Below are 24773 nucleotides of genomic sequence, written 5' to 3'. Positions count from 1 at the left end.
AGGCGCCAGCCACATACACCTGAGCTGGCAGGTTCAAATCCAGCCCGGACCTGCCAAACAACGATGGCTGCAACCAAGAAAATAGTCAGGCATTGTGGCGGGTGCCTGTATTCCCAGCTACTTGGGAGGCAGAGGCAGGAGAATCACTTGAGCCCAGGAGTTTGAGTTGCTGTGAGCTATGATGCCACAGCACTCTACCCAGGGCAATAGCTTGAGGCTCTGTCTAAAAAAAAAAGTTAACTCAAAATGGACCAATTATCTAAGAATTAAAACTATTAAACTAGTATAAGTAAACAAAGTGATAAATCTTTACGACCTCAGATTTAGCAACAGAGTAACAGATTTGACACGCATGGTCTGAGCAATTGAAGAAAAAAATAAACTGAACTTCACAAAAATTGAATACTTTTGTGCATCAAGGGGTATTATGAAGAATGTGAAAAAACAATCTAGAGAAGGAGATAAAATATTTGCAAAGTGCACACCTGGTGAGGAAGTAATGTCCAGAATACATAATGAACTTCTATAATGCAACCACAGGAAGACAAGCAGCCTAACTCAAACATGGGCAATGGATGTATGAAGACATTACTCCACATACAAACAGCCAACAAGTATGTGAAAAGATGCAAAATATCACTGGCAATTAGGAAATACAAATAAAAATCTCAATGTGTTACCGCTTCACACCCACTAGGATGGCTATAACTTAAAAAAAAGATAGAAAATAAGCAGCATTGCTGAGGATGTGGAGAAAGGGGAATCCTCATACATTGCTGGTGGAAACATAAAATGGTGCAGCCACTGTGGAAAATAACTTGACAGTTCTTCAAAAAGTTAGACACAAAATTACTACATAACCTGGCAATTCCATTATTAGCTGTATACCCGAAGAAATTGAAAATTGGTATTGAAACAAGTCCATGTACACAAATGTTCATAGCAGTACTGTTCACAATAGCAAGCAGACAGAGCAGCCCACATGTCCACTAACAGATGAATGGACACACATATTATAGTATAGTTTGTCTTCATCATTGGTAGATTCCACATTTTCGAATTCACCTACTCATGAAACTTTATTTGTAAACCCCAAATCAATACTCTAAGCTTTGTCATTTGCAGACACACAGAACAGCAAAAAATCTGAGTTGCCCAATGAACACATTCCCAGCAGATGTTGAACAATGTTGTCTTCTTGTTTCAGAACAATTTCTTTACAACACACATGTATTACTTCTGTAACCAGATGAAGTCCTCCATTTCTTTTTTCCTTGAAAGAAAGGGGTGATGTATTATCAAAAGAGCATCTTTCCTCAACAGGTCCATCAAAATGCTGCCTCAGTTAAGCTCCAGTGCATAACACCACATAAAACACAATTCCTTCATTTTACAGACAAAACCACATTCAAGGTCAAACATACTAGCTAAAAAGAAAAAAAAAAATCCTCACACAACATAAGGAAAGGTTCTGTGTTTGAGAAGTGCCTTTCTGCTCTGGCCATGGACCTAGCCCTCACTAAAGAAGCGACAGCACCTCTATCATGGCTGGAGATTCAGCTTTCTAAAGTCTCCCAGGCTCTTTCCTCCACCACACTCCCTGCCCACTCCAGCTCCACAGCAACAGCACACACTCAGGAGTGTAAGACCTGTGCTAGGCCTGCACCCAGTGCTCTACCTACCCTCCTGACAGCCCTGAGAAGTAGATACAATGCAGAAACTGACACCCAGAGGAGTGACCTGTCCCCAGTGACACAGCCAGTGACTGGAATTTGAGCCCCCAGGTACCCCTAACTGCTCTCTCCCTATTCACTCTAGACACCAATACTGCCAACCTGACCTAGAGGCTTACCCCCTTACAACCCACCGCTGATGAGTTAGCCATGCCTAGCAACCAAATGCAAGCCTTGCCTATGTCAGGGCAAAAAAAATCATTGCAAATCCCAACCCTGTTCCAAATAGCACTCTGTATTCTCTGGTCTGTATCGGCTGCTTTTACAATTTACCAACTTTTGTACAACTGTCTGATCTTTACAAAATCTATAATAGGGACCCACATGTAAATAATCTTTGTAGAACACAATACATAAAAAAAAAATACTGTCCCTGGCCCCTAGATGTAAATAAAAGCCCGATTCATTAAGAGCTATCATTCTAGGTAATGCCTATTTCAGTTAGTTTTATTTTTTAAGCCAGTTTTTGCAAATCATGTCTCAGGAATTTAAGCAATGGGTGTGTACTTGCGCATAGCTGGTTCCAAGCCCAGCTCTGCCAAATAATCTGTGGCACTAAGTGACTCAGTATCCAGGAATTCCTCCAGCCACAGACTGTGGCGATGACCTTCCTCTGCGGCTTGTTTGGAGACTAAAAACATACATGCTTAGCACAGGCCTGGCACGCTGCACACACCCCCACAGCTGTGATGAGGACCCGTACCCCTAACCCTCGTGGTGGGCCTCACTCCCTGGTTCTCTGGGTGCAGGGCCCTCTAAGGCTCTGTGAGCACAGCCACCATCAGAACCAGAGGAATCCCAGCTAGTAGGTGCAGAGCACAGGAAGCAGCCAGCCTTTGTCCTGAGAGACAACACTGTAATCCTCAGAAAAGACTCATGGTGGAGCTCTGTCCCAGCCATGCAGTGTCTGCAGGAACCGTTCAAACAAACATTGAGGAATATAGTCTTTTTTTGTTTTCTAACAGAAAAATTGGCCATCCTCCAACAGAGTTCAAATGAAAACACATGCTGAGATCCGAAAAACCCACTACACCTAAAATGGGAGGGTTTTACTGTATGTAAATTAGACCTCAATAAACCAGCCCTAAAACAAACACTTTGAGCAGAAACCAGATGTTGCCTTAAGGAGCTGGATGTGGCAGAGCCTGCACACACACTCCCCAGAGGGTGCCCAGGCAGGTGGAAATGTGCTGAGCGCAGTGCCTAGCAGGGGTCCTCAAACTATTGCCTGTGGGCCACATGAGACAGTGTGATTGTATTTGTTCCCGTTTTTTTTTTTTTTTACTTCAAAATAAGATATGTGCAGTGTGCATAGGAATTTGTTCATAGTTTTTGTATTTTTTTTTAAACTATAGTCCGGCCCTCCAACGGTCTGAGGGACAGTGAACTGGCCCCCTGTTTAAAAAGTTTGAGGACCCCTGGTAGGGCCTTCCAAAGAGCACAGCAACAGGCTCTCTGGAGGACCACTGGTCCCATACAGCCCATGCAAACACACACATACACACCCCCCAGAGAAAACCCCAAGAACCCCCAAAGAATAGGCAGAGACTCAAAGAATATCCTCAGAAAGGGTGACCTGCCCCTGAGGCCCAGCACAAGGGAGGCTGCTAAGCCCAGCAGTAAAAACCCTAGGGCAGAGGGCTGCCCACTTCCTTTCCCCATCACAGTGGAGCCTCAGGGAACTCAGTACATAAACAGCCCAAAGACAGGTTTCAGGCTCAGGTGAGCACTGCCAGATATAGCACATGCTCAGAATGCGTTTCACCACTACTTTGGGGCTGCCAGTCCACAGCCAGCTGGGGGTTACCACAGGGCGTGGAGAAGAAACCCAGGATAAGAAACCGTCCCAGCCTTGCTCCACCCTCCCTCCAAATAGGCAGCCAGCCTTAGGAAAAGAGGTCCCAAAAATCCATGTGCTGGCAACCCCCTGCCACGGAGCCAGGGACTGGCTGAAGTCTTTTGGCAGACACCTAAAGGGACTGGCAAGTGGAGTGGGTACCACCTGTGCTTGCATGGCTGCAAGCTGGGTCAGGGACCAGACAGGTGTCAGGGGATAATGAGGGTGTTACTGGCTTTCCCTTCCCCAAACTGCTTTGGAACCTTGAAGGGATTTGATCTGAGTCACCCAATGGTGAATTCAGACTAGCCATAAGGACTCTGGTGCCACTGCCATCCCTCCAAGGCACCAGTGCCATGCATGGGCTAGCACTCCCCTTCCACATGTACCAAAGGGAGCCTGAAGAGTCTGGCAGCTCACCTGCTCCAGGACAAAGCCCCTGGTCCCCTGGAGGTCCACCCTCAGATGGTCTCCACTCTTTTCCCAATGGGACCTCAACTCCCAAAAAGCCTCAGGATGACCCAGATTTCTATGAACAGGACCCCAGAGGGCCTCATACCTGAAATCTGGTCACATCTGTTAAAAGGTCACCCAGCTCTCTACAGGGCAACACATCTGAGTGCCACTCCTAGAGGCCCTTACCACAGGTGGTGTACGCAACAGTGCAATTCCTGCCATGCATCTCACATGGCTGGTATACACTGAGGGCTTGCAAGTAAGTAGGGCATACTGCAGGCCTCCCAGGAGGACCTTCCCAGGAGATGGCAGCATAGTCTCCACGCCAGTCTAGCTGCATTTGTAGGAAAGCAGCCAGCCGTGGCCAAGCTGCCCTGAGCCAGGAAATGCCATTGCTGGCCCCTTGGTGACACCAAGAAGAGGAACATGGGCAGGCTCTCCAGTTATTTTAATTACTAAACAACAACAACAAAAAGTTTAAAAAACACAGATAGAAGAAAATAAAGATCCTCTGCAATCCTACCCCCCAGATTACACCTTGCTAACATTTTTAATGGATATAATTTTTTTCTATATTATTCATATAACTTGCCTCTGTCATTCAACAATATTAAGAATTTACTCTCCCTGTAGGTCATCAAAGATTCTACTCAGAAGATGCACTTAGGTAAGTGTACCCAACCAGCTGCCTGTTATGGGACATCTGTATTACTACCAGATCTAAGTCACTTCACATGTCCTTCTAGGACCATGGAGAAACCTGTCCCCATCAGGGCGTGTTGCTACAGACAAATTCTCTAGGTGACTAGCCATGCTGTTCCTCTGAAGAAGTGGCACTCAGGTACAGGGTCACTGGCCCTCAAGAGCAATTGGAATGGAAACCAATATCCTCCCTGTGACAATCACCAGCACGTGTGTCCATGCTGAGGACTGGCCACTTCTACTACCTCCCTTGTGAACAGCCCATGGCATCCTTGGCCCAGGGGCTCTGCTGGGACCTCTACCAGGATGTGCATCCTGCTCGCTGCTACTCAAGGATCCTAGCTTCTAGGGGGTTTTTTTGTTTGTTTTTTGAGACAGAGTTTCACTATGTTGCCCTCAGTAGAGTGCCATACTGTCACAGCTCACAGCAACCTCAAACTCTTGGGTTTAAAGTGATTCTCTTGCCTCAGCCTCCCAAGTAGCTAGGACTACAGGAGCCCGCCACAACACCCGGCTGTTTTTTGTTGCAGTTGTCATTGTTTAGCTGGCCTGGGCCGGTTTCGAACCTGTCAGCCTTGGTCTATGTGGCTGGCACCATAACCACTGTGCTACAGGGATCGAACCCCTACCTTGTTTTTGAAGTGCACCTCGATGGGCATGATGAAGCCAGCATACCCCGACTCCTCCACTTTATAGGGGGGCTCCTTGCACACTAAAAAGAGAAGGAGAAAATGCATCCATCAGCTTCCTGCCCATTCAAGGCCCAGGCCCCAGCAGCAATAGCATGTGCCCCCTCAATTCCCTGCCACCTCTACCACCTCCTTGCTGAGGCTATCAGGAGGGCAGCTTTTTGGGAAGCTGAGCTCCCCAAGGAGAGTCAAATTCCATGCTCAAGGGGCCCCAAGGAATAAAAGGGGCAGGGCAGAGGTGACCTGGTCACCAGGGCAGTCAGCAAAGAGAGAACAGGAAGGGGTATTAGTGAGTTACACTCTGCACCAAGTCACAGACTTGAGTGAGGTGAGCGAGCCGGTGGGATTCCTTCCTCTAGACAGGGCTGCACACTCCACCATGACAGCCTCCAACACAGGAGCTGAGCCCTGGTCTGTGCCCAGGACATGCACACTGGGAGATGGAGAAGCATGGAGGTGGCAGAGAATCTACTATCTGAGTTCTATTCCAGCACATAATGAGAATCGTCCCAAGGGTGCAAATAGAACCTTGTTAATCCCAGAGATTGAAGGGGGGAGGAAAACACTACCAAACTGAAACAAAGAACAGCATAAAATAATCATTTGTAATTTCACCCTCCAGAATAAGCTGTCAAAATGTCTTTTTATTTTTTTAGACAGAGTCTCACTAGGTTGCCCCTTAGAAGAGTGCCGTGGTGTCACAGCTCACAACAACCTCAAACTCTTGGGCTTAAGCGATTCTCTCGCCTCAGCCTCACAAGCAGCTGGAACTACAGGTGCCCGCCACAACGCCTGGCTATTTTTTGTTGTTGCTGTCACTGTTATTGTTATCATTGTTGTTTAGCAGGCCTGGGCCAGGTTCAAACCCACCAGCCCTGGTGCATGCAGCTGGCGCCCTAACCACTGAACGACGGACACCAAGCCAAGCTGTCAAATGTTTTGATAACACACCATGGAAAGAAATGCAGTTTCTTTTAAGAAAACAATTGGTGGAAATCAAATCCCCTGTCTCCCATCCCTCCCTCTGCAGAAGCAACCATAATTGGGAGACATGAAGAAACCCTGCCGATTGTCTGCAGCTTTTTTACCCACTTTACTGAAGTCTGATTGACACACTGGAAGCTACCTATTTCATACCTATGTCTCCATGAGTTCGGGATCTGCAGACACTCATCACCACCATCAAGGCCACAAACATGTCCATCACCTGCTGAAGTTTCCTCTCACCCCTTTATTACTGATTTTGTTTTCTAGGAACATTTAACATAAGATCTACACTCATGGCAACTTGAAGCACCTACTATGGCACTGCCAGCAACAGGCACCATGCAGAAGAGCAGATCCAGGACTCGCCTTGCAGAACAGAAAGGCCCAATGTCAACCCTTCCAAGCTCAGCCACTGGCAACCACCATCCTACCCTCTGCTTCTCTAAGTTCAACTGATTTCAATTCTGCATGGACTAAGGATATGCATTCTGTTTTCTGTATCTGGCTCATTTCACCTAACATAATGCCAATTGTTAAAAACCTTTATATGCATAGATCTGCACTAGTAAGGTAATTCTTAAACGAGACAGAAACTGCTAGAAAACTATCAATGGAACATAATGAAACATGATTTTTAAAATCAAAACCATTAGATTTTTCTACTAAAGACTCAAATATCTAATATTGTATATGTCATATATCTATCCAAACAAAATTGGCAAGCAGGGTAGATATGGAGAGACTGGGTCTCTCAAAGGCAGGGCTGGCTAGGCATCTCTGCATGAGGTCCCAGTCTGCAAACTGCAGGAAAGCAAAGAAGGGGGTCAAAAAGCTCAGGCTCCCAAGCCCACTCATCCCTGGCCCCTGAAACTGGAACTGCAGGACAGATACCAGGATGTAAGCCAGCCCAGGCCCACGTACTATTCCCAGGGTCCCTTCTACCCTAGTCCCCTCCCCTTCCCTGAAAGCCTGGTTCAAGCACTACTCTCCCCACTGGCTGCATGCCCCACTATGAGATAAGTTTCTAGATGGCAAGGCCTTGTACACAGCTGGTGTACAAGTTTCCTCACCTGAGCTAACAGTAATCCTAGCTGCCCCTGCTGGGCACTCTAAACGCTACTGTCACATGGACATCGGGGTCTGCATAGGAGCTGTTAGCACTACCAAACTGTATCAGGGATCATACCCATTCATTCATTCATTCATTCATTCACTCCACCACTACCTGTGTTTGGCAGTCAGGGGTTAGGATAACAACAGAAGCCCAGAGGACACCTCTGGCCGCTTTGTGCTTACTCTTGGGGACTGATGGTCATCTCAGACTGATGGTCAGGCCCCCTGGAAGGAAGGAGCAGCCTCCCTACAGAGCAGCTCTGAGTCACAAGGGAGAATCTGCAGTCTGCAGAAAGCTGTCATGAGTAGCCCCAACCTAACCTCTACTCCAGCCACCGCTGGAGTTCTGCTCCTACAACAAGGTCCGTCCCAAACCAACTCCTCTGCCTCTTTAACATGCAGCATCCCTCAGCTCAGGGCCCACCACTCCCTCAAGAATGGAGGCCACCTGACTCCCTCTCCTGCAACTTACCTTTCACCAAGAACTTTCTTTTTCTTTTTTCTGAGACACAGCCTCAAGCTGTTGCCCTGGGTAGAGTGCTGTAGCATCACAGCTCACAGCAACCTCCAACTCCTGGGCTCAAGCGATTCTCCTGCCTCCACCTCCCAAGTAGCTGGGACTACAGGTGCCCGCCACAACGCCTGGCTTTCAAGGACACTTCCGAACGCTTATGGAGTGCAGGTCACTGTCCCTGAGCCACACTTCTCACATCCTGCCTCAGGCTCCCTCCTGGGCATCTTCCGCAAGGGTAACCAGAGCCTTGCACAGCCTGACACGCCCCTGGTAGCTCCCCCTGCCCTTGCTTCTCACACTCCTGCAAGGAGCTCCATCACCTCCCATCCCAGCACTCAGCAGCCTGGTGTCAGGTCTGGAGATGCAGCCATGGTGAGCCTCTCAATCACAGATCACTTCCTCTGGGACCCCTGCTCTAAGCCTCTCACCTGACCAGGTCACAGTTCCCTCTCATAGACTCCCTGGTATCCTAGATCTCTCAGCTATAGGACTTTCTTCTTTATCAAGAGACGGAGTCTTGCTCCATCACCCAGGCCAGAATGCAATGGTGCCATCATAGCTCATGCAGCCTTGAACTCCTAAGCTCAAGCAAGGGATCCTCCTGCCTCAATCTCCCAGAGTATCAAGATCACAGGCACCTACTACCTAGCCCAGCCTACTGTAGGCCTTCTTGCCTTCTTGTTCTCATTGTGTACATCATTCCTGATCCATACTACCCTGTTTCCCTGAAAATAAGACATCCTCTGAAAATAAGACCTACTTACAGGAAAGATAAGACGTCCCCTGAAAATAAGACCTAGCGTGTCTTTGGGGGCACACCTTAAAATAAGACACTGTCTTATTTTCAGGGAAACAGGGTATCTCCCCAGAGCCTGGACCTGCTGACATAACCCCTCCTTTCAGAAGCATTCGGAAGTATCTGTCAAACACTGCCCAGCAGACCACTGGCCACAGCTCCCTCAGGCATCCAGGGACAGGAATTACTCAGACACTCTTAAACAGGGAGGCCAAGTCATGTCTGTAACCTCCGTGGGGTCTGCAGAGAGAGAGAGAAGTGGCAGCATTGCAGCTGCACAAGAGCTATCTGCTTGGTGCTTTGCCTCTGCAGCCTGCCCTCTATCCCCATAACTCTCATTCAGGACCAGGCACCAGAAAGGAACATGTAGGAAGGAAAGTGGAGATAGGCCAGAAAGGAAGAGTGGGCAGCTCCCACCTGTAATCCCCAGCAGAGGAACCACAGGCAGTCTGCTTGCAGACTCCACCCTATGCTCCCTTTCCTGCCCACACCTAGACCCCTGTCTGAACCCCATCCAGCCACAAAGCCCCATATCAGCACCACCTCCTAAAAGGAACACATTCAGCTTCCTAGGCCTCTGACTCCCAGGTCACTTGCTTTTGCTGAGGGTGACTATATTTCTAAATCTACTCTCCATGCCCTCCCCATGTTATGTTTCAAGTGATAGGTACTTCCAGGTTGGAAAAACATCTGTCCCTCCAGAGATAAGTAAAGGGTTAGGGCTTCTGGTCCAACACAGGAGACCAGGCAGATGCACTGGCCTACCATCCTGCTTGGGAGCCATGTGGCCAAATTCAGCACAAAACAAAGCCCTGAGGGTGCAGAGGCAGGGGGGAGGAGACACAAGTGCTACGCATGACTCTAGAAGGCAGAAAGTAGACAGGGCAGACCAGGCAAGGGGACAGGACAAGGAAGCAGCAGCCTACAATCTGCCATGGAGTGCTGCAGGGCAGGGACAGCAGAATGGGGCCAGAGCTCTCAAGGACTGGGCCAGGGCTGGGACAGGTTCGATGAACTGTGAGGGTGAGAACTGGAAGGGGGCCTGGGCTCTCTCTGGGGTAAAAGAAATGCTCTGGAATTAGACAGCGGTAGTAGAATGAGGGGTAATGGCTGCACAACTATATGAATACACTAAACACACTAATTGTACAGATGAAAGGGTAGATTTTATGGTATGTGAATTAAGTCTCACTAAAACAATTATTAAAAAAAAAAAGAGGCAAACTGTGAGGCTGTGTTTGGAACCACAGGCCTGGAGACTCCTCCCTCTCACCTCCCCCTACCCAGAGCATGGGCAGTCTCAAGTTTCCCACTGGGGAAATCCAAAAAGTTCCATGTCTTGAGAGGACAATCTCAGGGAAGTACAGAAACTGAACCCCTGAGTGAAGGCCTTCTCATTTAGGGAACTGGGAGGCCTGTGAACTGTCAAGCCTGTTGGCTAATAAGGACCCATCTTCCCATGAAAGAGCAAATTCAGAATAAATTCCCACCTGGAGCAAAGAGGCCAAGGAAATGGAAATAATCTAGAAACCGCAAGAGAACTAGAGAAAAAAGAGAAAGTGGGGGAAAAAACCACCTAGGAGTCAATGTCCTCAGATTTAAGGAGATATACCCGACAAACAAGAAAGGGCTCTTAGACACTACAGGTAAATACTTACAGTTTTTAAATTCAACAGCAAGACTGGAAAATAAAGGAAATCTCCCCAATAGCATAGCAAAAAGATACTTTTGTTTAAAAAGGTGAGATATGAAAAAACAATTTGGCAGATTACACAAACAAACACAGACTGTGGCTATCATTTCTAAGTGCCCAACTCTAGTCCACTGAATCTTTACAACAATATTACACAGCAGAGACAATCATTCTTATTTTACAGATGAAAAGACTTAGACGTAGAAAAGTTAAGTAATAAACCTCCCAGAAAGAGAAAAACAGAGGAAATAAACAGGTAGAAGAAAACTATCAAATAGAAACTTTACAGAGCTAAAATAAAGGAACTAAAAGTCACAAAACACAATGAGCAACAATAAAAATCCCATATCTTAGTATCCTAACAAACACCTTAAATGCTTTTATAGGGAAGAAAAAAAACCACAGTGGTGCCTGTAGCTCAGCGGCTAGGGCGCCAGCCACATATACCAGAGGTGGCAGGTTCAAATGCGGTCTGGGCCCGCCAAACAACAATGACAACTACAACCAAAAAATAGCCGGGCGTTGTGGCGGGTGCCTGTAGTCCCAGCTACTTGGGAGGCTGATGCAAGAGAATCGCTTAAGCCCAGGAGTTGGAGGTTGCTGTGAGCTGTGACGCATGGCACTCTTCCTAGGGAGATAGCTTGAAGCTCTGTCTCAACAACAACAAAAAATAAAATAAAATAAAACCAGGTCATGTGTAATGGAATGAGAACCCAGTGTCATCAGACTCGTCAGAAGATGATGAAGCAGCATTTGCAAAGCCCTAAGTGATAGAGCAAGGTAAGTATCCCTCATCTGGAACGCTTGGCACCAAAAGTGTTTTTTTTCAGACTTTTGAATATTTGCATTCCATCAGCATCCCTAATCTGAAAATCCTAATTCCAAAATGCCCGGATGAGCATTTTCTGACACTCAGCATAGGGCAATAAATAAATCCCTCCCAGAAGAACATGAGAGAAAAGGCCCAGGGTGATGGCTAGGTGGCCCCCAAAAGGGTTCATTGTGATTGAAGAAGTCAGAGAGAACCAGAATGAAATATTTGGGGGGGGGGGGGGGTGTTAAAAAAAAAAAAGCCAAGTATAAAAGCTCACACCTATAATCTCAGCTCTCTAGGAGACCAAGAATTGCTTGAGGCTAGGAGTTCGAGGTTGCAGTGAACTATGATCATGCCATTGCCTTGTAGCCTGGGCTGCAGAAAGAGATCCTGTCTCTTTATAAGAAAATAAAAATAGCATGCATAGCAGGGACAAGGACTCACAGGGATGAATTCATTCCTTCATTCAGTAAACACTTACTATATCCCGACAGGCACAAAGGATGTAGCAGTAAACAAAACTAACCCAACTCTCTTCCTTGAAAGGGATAGATAAGATAAGTAACACATATAACATGTTAAGACGGTGTAAGGAAAAAAATAAACCAGAAAAAAGGCTAAAAGCATGTGGCTATGTAGGTGTATTGGGCAAAGAAACTGCAATTTAGCCCCAATAGCCTGAGGCCTCCCTAAAAACAGTACCGTGGAACTCTTCCATGAAGGCTCTTAAAGGTAAAAAGACACAAAAACAACCAAAGCAAGAGCAAGATACTGGACTATAAAAAACAGTCCAATGAGTTAGAATTACACCACTGTACTCTAGCCTGGGCACAAAGCAAGAATTTGTTAAAAAAAATAGTAACAGCATGGGGCAGTGCCTGTGGCTCAGTGAATAGAGCGCTGGCCCCATATACCAAGGGTGGTGGGTTCAAACCTGGCCCTGGCCAAACTGCAAAAAAAAAAAAAAAAAAATACCCAGGCATTGTGGCGGCTGCCTGTAGTCCCAGCTACTTGAGGGGGGTGGGGGCTGAAGCAAGAGAATGGCCTAAGCCCAAGAGCTGCAGGTGGCTGTGTGCTATGATGCCATGGCACTCTACCAAGGGCAACAAAGTTGCCCTAAAAGAAAAAAAAAGTAACAACAACAGATAAAATAACACAATCCAGAAAGGGCTATAAAGATTGCTCCAGGTGGCAGAACTAGTATGCGAGTGGGGAACAGCAACTTTGTGCCTTACATGTTTCTGTTTGATTTGTGATAATGTGTCCGTATTTGGTATAAAAGATACTTCTGAAGTACATCAAGTATCATTCTTAGTCCAACAGAGTTTTATTCAATCCAACAATAAGGAATTGGGTGTTTACTCTTTGTTACATCTGATAAGGATGCCCTCTGCATACTGGCCTCTGCACAATGGCTGCAGGGACAGACTTTACAACCAACGGGTCCAGCTACTAGTCTAAGGGCTGCCCACAAACTAACACTTGAGGAGAGTGAGCCTTAGCCATCACCCCATTTTTCAGATACTTGGGGCTTGGAGAACATGCTACTTTTATGTGACCTCAAAGCAGGTAGCTGGTGAAAGTGATTAATGCAGACCACCATTCATGTTACTGCCAGAAGCTGCGTGGTTACTAGCAAAGCTAGGAATGAAGATGAAATAAATAGTTTTAAAGTGGATGGGAATTATCATCCCAGGTCCATCCTAGTGCTTCGGAGACAGAGGGAAGGGGAGAAGATGAGTGAGAGATACAGTGAGGAAGAGTTGTAGTGAATGCTGCAGGAGACAGCCAGGCCCAGGTGGAAGAGAGGAGGGCAGCCAAAGCAAGCAAAGGTGAGGCTTCTTCAAATGGGCGTGGCCCTACACCAATAAAAAACAGGCGGCCACAGGGACCCTGCATGCCCACGGACTAGCCTGCTCACCCTCCTTCAAAACACAGGCATCTGGCTTGTCCCCCAGCTGGTAAAGACGGTTGTGGTGAGAACAAAACATGATCCCGCATAGAAAGATCTTAGTGGGAAGTGCTTGAGAGATGCCATGTGTTCTTATTACTAAGAGGTGCTTTATCATTATCTGTCTTTGTCAGGGACCATAGCTGCAATCCTCTAAAAGGCTTAGAAAAGAAGGAAGGAAAAGAGGAAGAAGGAGAGGACCCAGGAAAGGAAAAACAAGGAGTGAAGGGAATAACTGAAGGCTGATGGAAGGAACCCAAAGAAAAAGAAATAGCTCCTGCATCACTAGGAACCTCAGGTGGGCATCCCTTTGGAACCACAAGTCTATTTCTGTAGCATGTGGCACTTTACCACTAGACTGTAAACCACTTGCAGGCACAGGGCCGGCATCCCCAGAGCTTCAGCAAAGGACATCATGCTTATGCCCAGCTCAGCCCCCATCAGCCCCAGGAACCACCTGGACCAGCAGCCCAGCACAGCAATTCCCTACTGTGAAACACTTCAATATGGTAAGCCCTTCATTCCTTTATCAATACATACTCACTGGGGACTCAGTGGTCTGAAAATCAGACATGGTGCCGGCCCCCACAGAGCTCCCAAGACCACCAACCTTGTTCCAAATTACCCACCCTGCATTCCCTCGGGGTCACTTCCCCAGGAAGTCCCTCTAACCATAAACTGGGTAAGTTCCTGCCTATATACTATCAGATTGAGCCCTCCAGGGAGGTCAGATGGGGATAGTTACTGAGGAACTTCACCAATGTCAGCCTGAGGCCTGAAATGGGGAAGAAGACGCGTAGGAGACAAGACAGCCGGGACACGAGCTCCCGTGATTCCTTCAACTCCAAGTATTAGGAATTCTTAAAAATGGCACAAATAAACAGACTCAATCCCAGTAAGCAACTTCCTGTTTACTCACCAGCTGGGTTAGGACACCCTTCCCACCCCCTCAGAGACCAAGTCTAAATGATGACATGACAGATAGCTGCCACCTCTCTTCAGTTTTCCCTGCGACTAACTCGACAGCTGAATGAGGAGCATCAGCTCGAATGCCCTTATCCCAAGGAGGAGCCAGGGCCTCCCAGCACGGGGCTTTGCTGTTCCCGGAGTTGGGCAGGGACAGGACTCTGCAGGAGTGAAGCCACACTGGTCAGTGCCACAGGGACTCAAGGCTGGGAGCCACTCACCACGTCTGGGCTTGGGGAAGCTATCATGCAGCCAGAAGACCACCTTCTCCACGAAGTGCTGGATCTCACACTGCTCAGGGCCACGGACAAACACCATCCAGTCGTGGGTGAACCCCTCCGTGGTGGGCTTCTTACGCAGTTGGGCACGATGCCCCAGCTCTAACCTGACCTGGACAGTGCACTGGAGGGAAAGAAAAGTGGGAACAGGGTCAGTACGAGCCTGAGACAGGGCACTGCCAGCTATTCTGCCACCTCCCCTGTGGCGCACTCTCAGTGCTGGCTACATTCAGTACAGAGACTCTGAGAGAGGCAATATCCTCCCAAATCAGTAAAGAGAATAGGCATAGCTTGGGGGGGACTTGCAGTATGCCACACATACCCCCTGCCTTCTCCCTTAGGCAAGCCCACACAAGCCCTGTGTCTCCTCTCTCCCCTTTCCAACTCCATCTCACCCGCACAGCCTCCTGGCTGGTGCTCCAATCAGCCCAGCTCATGCCTGCCTCTGGGCCACAGCACTTTCAGTTCCTTCTGCCAAGGATGCTCTGCCTGGCCTACCCATGCTTTAGCTTCTGCTGTCCCTGAGCTCTCAGCTTGACTGTCACCTCCACAAGGAACCTTCTCAGCCATCCAATCTGAGAGAGCCCCCGCCACCCACAGCACTCTCATCACCACAGCCCTTCTTCTTCTTAGCACTCCTCACCATCAGAAACTACCCTGGTTGGCCAGGCACGGTGGCTCATGCCTATAATCCTAGCACTCTGGGAGGCCAAGGCAGGTAGATTGCTTGAGCTCACAAGTTCAAGACCAGCCTGAGCAAAAGCAAGATCCCCATCTGTACTTAAAAAAAAAAAAAAAGAAAGAAAGAGAAACTGAGGCAAGAGGATTGCTTGAGCCCGAGTTTGAGGTTGCTGTGAGATATGATGCCACAGCACTCTACCCAAGATAACAGCTTGAGACAGAGTCTTACTATGTCGCCCTTGGTAGAGTGCCATGGCGTCACAGCTCACAGCAACCTCAAACTCTGGGGATGAAGCAATTCTCTTGCCTCAGCCTCCCAAGCAGCTGGGACTATAGGTGCCCGCCACAACACCTGGCTATTTTTTAGTTGCAGTTGTTTAGCTGGCCCAGGCTGGGTTTGAACCCGTCACTCTCAGTATATATGGCTGGCTCCATAATCACTGTGCTATGGGTGCAGAGCCCCTGGTGATGGCTTTCACCTACTCTGCTCGAATAGGTGAATGTCTGGAACTGGAATCCCCACCAGATCTTACCAAATACAATTAATTGTGTAGCCCACAGGCAGTCACCTCATTTCACAGATGAGGAAACCAAGGCTCTGAGAGTGAGCTGCCAAGCAGCTCGCACAAGGTCATTCAGCTGGTGAGGAGCAAGGACCAGACCCAAGCCCAGGTCTATGTAACCGCAGGGCCTGCTCACATGCTTTCCTGGGCAAAGCATCTAAGCTCCCTATCAGAGCACTTTCATTCTTAGCCATCCCATAAGACACCTCCTCAAGGCTCCCTGAGATCCCCTAAGTCACAAGCTAAAACCCTGGCTTGCAGATTCAAAGCCAGAATGGGTGGTTCCCAATGAGAACTGAGAGGTGAGCCTGCAGCCACCTGGTGGCAGGTCCCCAGCAGAGCCACGGCCTTGGCAGTCAAGCTGTCTTCACCCCACATGTGTCTGAGACTGCCCTGAAATTTGAGGCAGCTCAGACCAGTTTCCCTATACTGAACACAAAACCACAAGTTTTCTAAGCATTCTTACTACCTGGCTCAGCCAAAATCACCGACAGGGAACCGATGGCAAACTCTCACTCCAGTTTGTGAAAACCTCCTCAGACTTTTAATAGATATGGCCTGGACACCTAGTATCAAATATAAGAATGTTACAAAATAAAGCAGGGGCCAAGTGGACACTTACACACTTGCCACTGAGTCCTGAGATAACTGGAGCAAAGCAGTCCGTGGGTGACTCCCACACTTCCCAAGCGAAGCTCCCACGCAGCTGCCCTCTGGAGCCCTACATCAGACAGCTTCCATCTGGGCCTCTGACCCTCCAGTTCACCAACTGCCCATGCGTGTCCCTGTAGCCATAGTCACTCCTATATTTGTCTCTTCTCTGGAATTCCAAGGCCCACTCAAACCCCTGCCTCTGGCTGAGTGTCCCAGAGCCTGACTGGCTTCTCTCCCTCTGCCCTTCTCTCTCTGCTCTCAGTTGTCATGCAATGAAAGCAGGTCAGACCAGATGGATCTGGCTGCCTCCCCCTCCAGCCCCCCACCGCTTTAAAGCTCTGGCAGTTTGCCACCTCCTGAGAATGAAGTCCTAGCCCCTCAGCACACCTCCCATCCTCCACCTGCATATTTCCTTAAGTCTGAAACACTCACCTTCTTTTCACATTTTAACCCTTTTGAAGTGAGAATACATTTTACAGTGGATAATGAGCAAGGGTTTGAGTCCCACCCCACTCCCCCACTGGGTACACACAACACATGCGCGCACACAGCCATTCCTAAATTTATGGCATGTCTTAGAATTCCAGAACTAGAAAATACAGGAAACACACATGCCCTATGTTCCACCTCAAGTGATGTTTGGCTAGCCCAAAACATACCAGGAATGTCCACTTCTATCTGCCTTCATTGCTTCTAGTCCTACAGTCTGGGATGTCCTAAACTTATCCTAAAACTACTCATCCCCCAGTCGCAGCTCAAGTGCTACTTTCCCTAGTGTCTTTTCTGACCCACGCCAAAGAACGTCCATGCCCCAGGAGACTTGAAGTCTCTGCAAAGTGTGGACAATTCCATAGTCACTGCTCTGTCCTGTCCTTTTCCCTGGGCTGCTGATGTTCCCTGAGGCCCCTGAGAACTCTTTGGCAGCAGGGACATCTTTGTCCTCTTCGTTTCTATCTTGGAACCACCATACTTGAGGCCCCCTCAAACACTGGATTAATTAAACCAGAGAGCCTTCTAGGTCAGGGAGCTCTAAGTGGTGCTTTCCAAGAAGAAGGCCAAAGTGGCAAATGAGGACAGCGATGTCTCAGCGTACAGCAGAGCTGGCAAGGCAGGCTTGAGGCTCTGAGTGTACAGCAAGCCAGGTGCAAGAAATAAGGCAAATGAAGAGTAAAATTTTAAAAATTAATTTTTTTAAGTTGTACACAATAGGCTGGGCCCAGTGGTTCATACATGTAATCCTAGCACTCTGGGAAACCGAGGCAGGTAGATTGCCTGAGCTCAAGAGTTTGAGACCAGCCTGAGCTAGAGTGAGACCTCGTCTCTAAAAACAGCAAGGTGCTGTGGGGGCACCTGTAGTCCCAGCTACTTGGGAAGCTGAGACAAGAGGATCACTTAAGCCCAAGAGTTTGAGGTTGCTGTGAGCTATGGCACCTCAGCACTCTACCCAGGACAACAAAGACTCTGTCTCAAAAAAAAAAAAAAAAAAAAAAAAGTTGCACACAATAACTATATATAATTTTTACTTAACAACTAAAAAATTAGTTAATTGAAAAAAAAAAGAATTATGGCAGAATGAGTTCCCCTGGCTGAGCACAATCATCATATTGGGGCTCCACAGGAAGAGGGGACAAGGTACACTACAGGGGAGGGCTGGGACCCGGACAGAGGTGCATCCAGATTGGACACAAAAAAAAGGAGAACTGATGGTTAAGAGCATGACGGACAGCATCAACATCCTCTGGTGGGGGTGGGTGGTGCGTGGTAAAGGCAGAATAAGACAAACAGCCAGGGCAGCCCTGGGGTGGAAGAGAGAGGAAGCAGAAAGAGTGGCTGGAAAATGCCTATAATCCCAAAACTCTGGGAGGCTGAGGTAGGAGGATCACTTGAGACAAGGAGTTTGAGACCAACCTGAGCAAGAACAAGACCACCGTCTCTCTAAAATATAGACAAATTAGCCAAGCACAGCGCCACACACCCGTGGTCCCAGCTTTTTGGAGACAGAGTCTTACTCAGTTGCCTGGGTAGAGTGCCTTAGCATCACAGCTCACAGCAACCTCTACCAATTGGGCTCAAGCAACCCTCTTGCCTCAGCCTCCCAAGCAGCGGCGACTATAGGTGTCCCGCCTCAACACCCCACAACACCCAGTTAGGCTTTCCATTTTTAGTGGAGATGGGAACTCACTCTTGCTCAGGCAAGTCTTGAACTCCTGAACTTAAGCTATCCACCTGCCCTGGCCTCCCAGAGTGCTATGATTACAGGTGTGAGCCACTGCACCCAGCTATGCCCAAGAGTTTAAGGCTGCAGTGAGCTAAGATGACACCACTACACTCTAACCCAGGCAACAGAGCAAGACCCTGTCTCAAATTTTAAAAAGAAAGAGGGAGAGTAAATAGAGCCCAGAATATAGGGAAGTAGCGGGAACCAAGGGTGAAAGACATCCAACAACACCAAGATCCAGAAAGAGGGATGCTGCCTAGGCCAGAGATGGTAGGAGAGGGCAGGGCCAGAGCTCAGGCACCCTCACAAACCCCAGGCACTGAGAATTTATGGAATTCAGGTGAAAATACCCTGTCAAAAGTTAGAGATGAGGAACTGAATGTCTGGATAAACAAGAAATATTCAGGGCGGCGCCTGTGGCCAAAGAATCCTTTGGCGCCGGCCCCATATACTGGAGGTGATGGGTTCAAACCCAGCCCTGGCCAAAAACTGCAAAAAACAAAACAAAACAAAACAAGAAATACTCAAATCAACCACAAGCATCTATTTGAATGGCGCTGCATATAGAGAATGTTCAACAGAAACAAACCCAAGACAATATTTACATTATCCCTTATATGCTGTGATCACCATGTCGGCTTACACATATGGGCCTTTGCCTTTCTTTCTGACCTGTGCTCATGTTGAGAACAGAAGATAATCCCTGAACTGCTGGGAGAGTTACAGGTGAAAACTAAATACATGTCATCAGAACAATACCACTACTACACTGGAAAATGACTTCTGCTTCTGAGAGGCAACTCCTACATAATGATATCGTCGCCTTGGAATGATTTATTCAATGTGGCTGCTCAGACTTCAGCTGACTTCCCAGCATTTTCGATGACATGAAGTTCCTACCCAGGGCACACAGGCGGCAGAGCAGTTATTGTGAAAGAATAAAAGACCACAATTCCATTGGAGAGAGGGAGAATGTAAGCACCAGAACTCTGCCACAGATGCCAAAGTAAACAGGAAGGTTCCAACGCAGCAATGGGTGATCTTTGCAGCCGGTAGGCCCGTGCCCAAAGCACTGCCCAGTTGACATCTATGCCCTGGGGGCTGGTGCCAGCTTCAGCCTCAACACCCCTGCTTAAGGTACACCACAAACTCAACCAACAGATTCAAGGTCCCAGCAACTGGCCTTCAGCACTCTGGGGCTTTCTCCCCTGAATGCTGGAATCTTCTAAGAAATGAAGATGATGGGATAACACAGATACTGTGCCATTGTATTAACAAAAAAAAAAAAAAAAAAAAAAGCAATCACTGATTCAGTAAGACATTCACGATACATTAACTGGAGGCAAGCAAGAAGCTGAGCCTCAGCCAACTGCTTTGACTTGTCAAGTCATGATAATGTATTATACAGCTAAGCCAATTCCACAGCCAATAGTTATACCTCCTCCTTCCTACACTCCACCTGGACACCTTCCCCGGCTATCAGAACCAAAGAATTGAAGCAAATTAATTAGTTGATTCTCCAGGAAGGTTTCTGATTGCTGAGGTCAAGGGACAGGTTAAGCTCACAAAGATATCTTGGAATGAATGAATCTGGCTTGTCAGCAGCAGTCCCCCCCACTTTTTCACAAGGGAGCCTCAATCTCACAAGTTCCTTCAAGACTTCAGGATCACTGGCTGCATGAAGGCTACTACTTTGAGGAACCTCTGGAATGGGTGGCTAGAAATGACCCCAGTGGCTTGGCCTCAGCAACCATCACTTCCCTGCACCTTTGGGGTCACCCTGTCACCCACTCCCCAATAGAAGCCCAGAACAAAGGTGAACTTTCCGAGACTGCCCCAGAAAGTGTTAGCCATTCTACACTTTCAGAAATCATCTGAAAGACAGTGGACAGAGTAGGCAGCATGAGTAAGGCCTCCAAGGGCCATCTGGAGACACATGCGGGCAGAGGGCTCAACTGGGATACCATCCTCTCTAGGCCAGCTGGCAGAGGGCACTTGGAATCAAAGGGCTCAAATCCTAATCACATAGGCCAGGCAAACAGATCCTAGAAGGCAGTTTCCTGGACACTTTCGCACTACCGAGTACAGATCTTTCCATGTGGGGACTGCACCAGCCCTCGCCTGGCAAAGAGAAAGGAGCCAGCCTTGTTCCAACAGTTCCATCCAATTCTAAGCCCTTTCTTCACCCAACCATCCCTCTTCTTGCGAGCCTGCCTGTGGGAAGTCTGGGCCCCAGAAGGCAGGTGTTTAACAACTAGTTTATCTGTAAGACTTCCCAGTTTTCTGGTGGGAATTCTATTCAATAGATGCCCTTTCCTCAGGGAACTCACATTTACCAAGCGGTATAATTATGCCTGGAGTTAGGTTACTGCATCTAATTCGCTCTGATGTAACAATCTCTTTCCCTCCCAGGAGAGAGCACTGAAGAGTCTTTTCCCTCCTCAGCCTGAATTAATTTTGAGGTCCACAAGGACCTAGCACAGTTGCTGGCAACATAATCCACACATGCACAAATGGGAAAAGGTGATGGGGTTTCTGCAATCCTGGGGAGCAATGGCCAACAAGACCAGATAAAATACTCTGCACACCAGCTCTCCCTCCTGGCCCCCGCAGGGGGTTACATGGAATTAGAATGTAAGAAAGATAAGCATGGATCCTGTCCATGATAACCCTCTAAAGCAGAGGGCTGCCAAATCAGAGGGCAGGGACTTCTCATTGACAGCTGCCTGAGGCTCTGGTCTTCCAGCCACTGGCACACAGGGGGCTGCACATCCCCCTTGCTCATCCCCCTAACTTGGAGCATAAGGTTAATAACAAAGGGATGAGGAGGGGTTCAATGAATTTCTCTCTGGAAATTCTCTAAGAATGTGTGTACAGACATGGATAAGCAAATACACCCTCAGAGTTCTCGGGTTCCTGGTTAGACCGACCCTCACCAAACTGTCAGGAGAGACCTGGGTGGAGTATTTACGTACAAGGTACCCTCAGATGTAAACAGTGTACTGAGTATCTCCCAAGTTCCCTAGGGGAAAGGGGAGCAGTCTTGGAGGATTTTTTGAATCTGTACAACCCCAATAAAGTCATTTGTTACCAGACCAGGTGGTCCTGGAAAACAAGAGACTTTCATTTAACCAGCAGTTGGCAAAGCTGAATGCAAAAACCTTGCTGTCAGAAACTACAACAGACATAAAGGGAAGCAGGACTCTGGTCCCCGCCTGCAGTACTACTTTACACTACAATAACTTAAGGAGAGAAAATTGGCAGGTCCACTTTCCAGGCAATAGCTTTAGAACTGGGAATAGAAGAGGAAGTCGGATATCAAGGTCAGTGCTCGGGGCATTCTGAGATTTTCTACAAGTTTGGAGAAGAATCCTACCAGGCCTTGATCTGTAGCTGGAGACTTCCTATGCCTGCATTTCCCTGTATTGAATGTGAGGCCAATCCCATCAGAAACAAACTTTCCCATCCAAAGAGAACCATCACAAGGTGCTGCTCTCAATTCGTTAGAAGAACGTCTGCAGTATGAGCAAGCAGCAACTGCCTGATCTGACTGGGCTGCCCTGCCCTAACTGCCTGGCATAGTCCACTGTGAAGGAGTACTCCCTGGTCCTTTGGAGAGCATGACTACCAGACAAAAACACCCCCTCCCAACTCCTTCGGCAACCCCAGTCCCAGTGGCAGTTCCCAGATCCTTCCCTGATCTTTTAAGCATCTGCTTGGCCTTATCCACGTGGCATCATGTTGCATCCCAGGACCTCCTGGCCCCAGCCCTGGAGATAAACCACACCCCTCCCAAACACAACCCTTAAGTAAGCAAAGCACTCACTCATCCCCTACAAAAAAAAAATAATAATAATACAAACACCACAGACAAAACTAGCACAGATCTGGGGAAACAGGCAGGGAATAAAATGTGTGAGTTAGGGTTGGGGCAAGACTGTGTCTGGCAATGGGATGCCAATCCTGAGAAGGTGAGAGCCCAGTGTAAAATGGGAAATCCCACTTCTTAGCTGGGTCTGAAAGTTCTACAGGAAAGTAAAACAGGAAAAGAGAATCAAAGCCTTCAGAAGTTAGCAACTTTCCACCCAGTCATGCTGTTTCCACTGTAAGACATTTACATGTTAGTATCATCTGGAGGGGAGGGGATGGGGAGGCCAGGATTCTGCTGGATTCAAAGCATTTTCCCTGAGCCATGTCATGCTGGGACGCTCTGGCCAACTCACCTAGTTGGGTAAAAGACACCATTTTCTTGTGTTCTCCCAGGGGCCTCCAGCTCTATAGGAAGAAACAGAGCTCTTGGGCTTCTCCCAAATATGTATGAAAACACAGCTGGGGAAGGAGAATCAGACTTTGGGTCCATATACACTTTCCTCTGGGACCAGCTTCACTTGCAAATATTTCTGCAAAGATGTAGACCAGCACTGTCCAATGAACTTTCTTCACTGATAGAAAAGCTGGGTCCCTGCTGCCCAACTAAGTGGCTGGTGCAACCAAGAAACAGAATTTTTCATTGGAGTTTAAATAAAGTAGCCACAGGTGCTGGTGCCTGCCCTGTGGGGCAGTGCAAATCTAGCTCTCCCTGATGTCAATCCAAACCAAGACTTTTACTTCCTTCTGTCACAGAACAAGAACGCCACCTATTTCCACCACTTGGTTATCTTGACAATCACCCAGACTTCCACAGCCTGTCACATCACAAGGGGAAAGGACACACTCTGAACTAAGACATCACCCCTCAGTACTAAGGAATGGGAATCCAGGCCATCCTCTACACCATTGTGGTACCCAGCAAGACCTTTCCAGAGGTGGCCTTCCTTGAAAGTGGACACCAAAGGTACATTTTGCTTGTTTTTTTAACACAATACAGATTGGAAGCCAAAAGCTCTAGCCCTTCAAGAGAAATTAACTCACATCATGCTGCAGAAATGCTGGAAACTGTTCCTTACCTCTTAAGAGAAAGGCAACAACATCAAAGCCAAAAGGGAAACTCTGCAAGTGGTGCCAGAGGCACAGGTCACCCGCTTCAATGACCCTGTGCCACAGGCAGCAGGACAGGCAGGAGAGAGGTCCTTTTGCCCCCCCTTTACCAGACACAGCTACCTCAGTGGTGCCAGCAGCCAGGGACGCTCCAGCCTGCCCCTGTGAAATGGCAGAGATTTCAGTCGCCACCCCCCTCCCTCCCCCCGGCCTTGCACCCCAGAAAACCAGAGAGTACAGCAGGGACAGAGGAAGAAATGATCCTATGTTGGGGACAGCAAAGGTCTGGGCTTGCGGGAACGGGGAAGGTGCTTGGGTACTGAAAAAGAGGCAGTAGAGTTGGGTGAAGGAGGTTCCAGGAGCTGGAAAGGCCTCAGATTTAAGAAAACCAACACAGATGGAAGGGAAGGAGCTGTCCAGAGAACACAGGGAGAATGAGAGCTCACCCTGGGTTTAGACAGAGGCTGAAAGATCTTGGGGAAGGAGCAAGAAATGAGGCAGAGGGAGGAGAGAGTAATGGTTGAAAGCTGCATCAGGCCAGAGGGGTCAGGATGAAATGGGAGACCCTGAGTGTAAAAACAGTCGTATGGTTCTGTAGGACTGTGAAGCCAGGAACTAGACTGGGGTTACATGTGAGAAGCATAAATCAAGATCCCAGGGGCAATGAGAGTCCAAGTTGAGAGGAATGGCAGGCAGTGGGTATCTGAAGGATTTGGGGGCTCCAGGTCAGAGAAGAAACTGCCTCTGGTCCTGGTATAAGAGGTGCAAGAGACAGCCCCTCAGGCACTGGGGTCCAATAAAGAATCAGGAGGACCTGAAACTAGAGGGGAGCTGAAACAGTAGGGTACATCTAAGGAATCTGAAAAAGCAAATCCAAGTCCAAAGGAAGAGGACACTAAACAGCCCTGAGTCCTTGGAGCTAAACAGGGAGGCTGGGGTACCAGTTAGGAGCTCAAGCTGGGACAAGGTGTGAGGGGAAAGGGCTGCTCCAGTTGAGCAGTCGGGCAAAGGCACAGGCCCAGGTAGGGCATGAGAGGAAAGAAGCCTTAGGCTGGGTCAGGGTTCAAGTAAGAGAGAGGATACAGGCCAGGATCCTAGGGCCCTGGGGGAACTCAAACCCGACCTGAGGTTTAAGGGAAGACTAGCAGCAG

At 48.2% G+C, this 24773-nt stretch overlaps 1 protein-coding gene across 3 annotated transcripts in view; it reads right to left on the bottom strand.

The window, feature by feature from the left end:
- The window catches only part of MLLT1 (MLLT1 super elongation complex subunit), a 90026-nt gene that overhangs the window by 64565 nt on the left and 688 nt on the right, over positions 1 to 24773 (bottom strand). For 2 of the 3 annotated variants that reach the window (XM_053584494.1, XM_053584495.1), the window contains exons 2-3: positions 14473 to 14653; positions 5358 to 5440 (exon numbers count right to left, since the gene is read on the bottom strand). In XM_053584494.1, coding sequence (XP_053440469.1) covers positions 5358 to 5440; positions 14473 to 14653 — 264 coding nt within the window. Of the gene's footprint in view, positions 1 to 5357; positions 5441 to 14472; positions 14654 to 24773 lie in introns of those variants that run through there. The other variant, XM_053584496.1, reaches the window with a different exon arrangement.

Source organism: Nycticebus coucang, chromosome 3 (genome assembly GCF_027406575.1).
Source record: "Nycticebus coucang isolate mNycCou1 chromosome 3, mNycCou1.pri, whole genome shotgun sequence".
In the NCBI taxonomy this organism is placed as follows: Eukaryota; Metazoa; Chordata; class Mammalia; order Primates; family Lorisidae; genus Nycticebus; species Nycticebus coucang.
The sequence above is the reverse complement of the archived record's forward strand: the minus strand, read 5'-3'. Positions and strand labels throughout refer to the sequence as shown.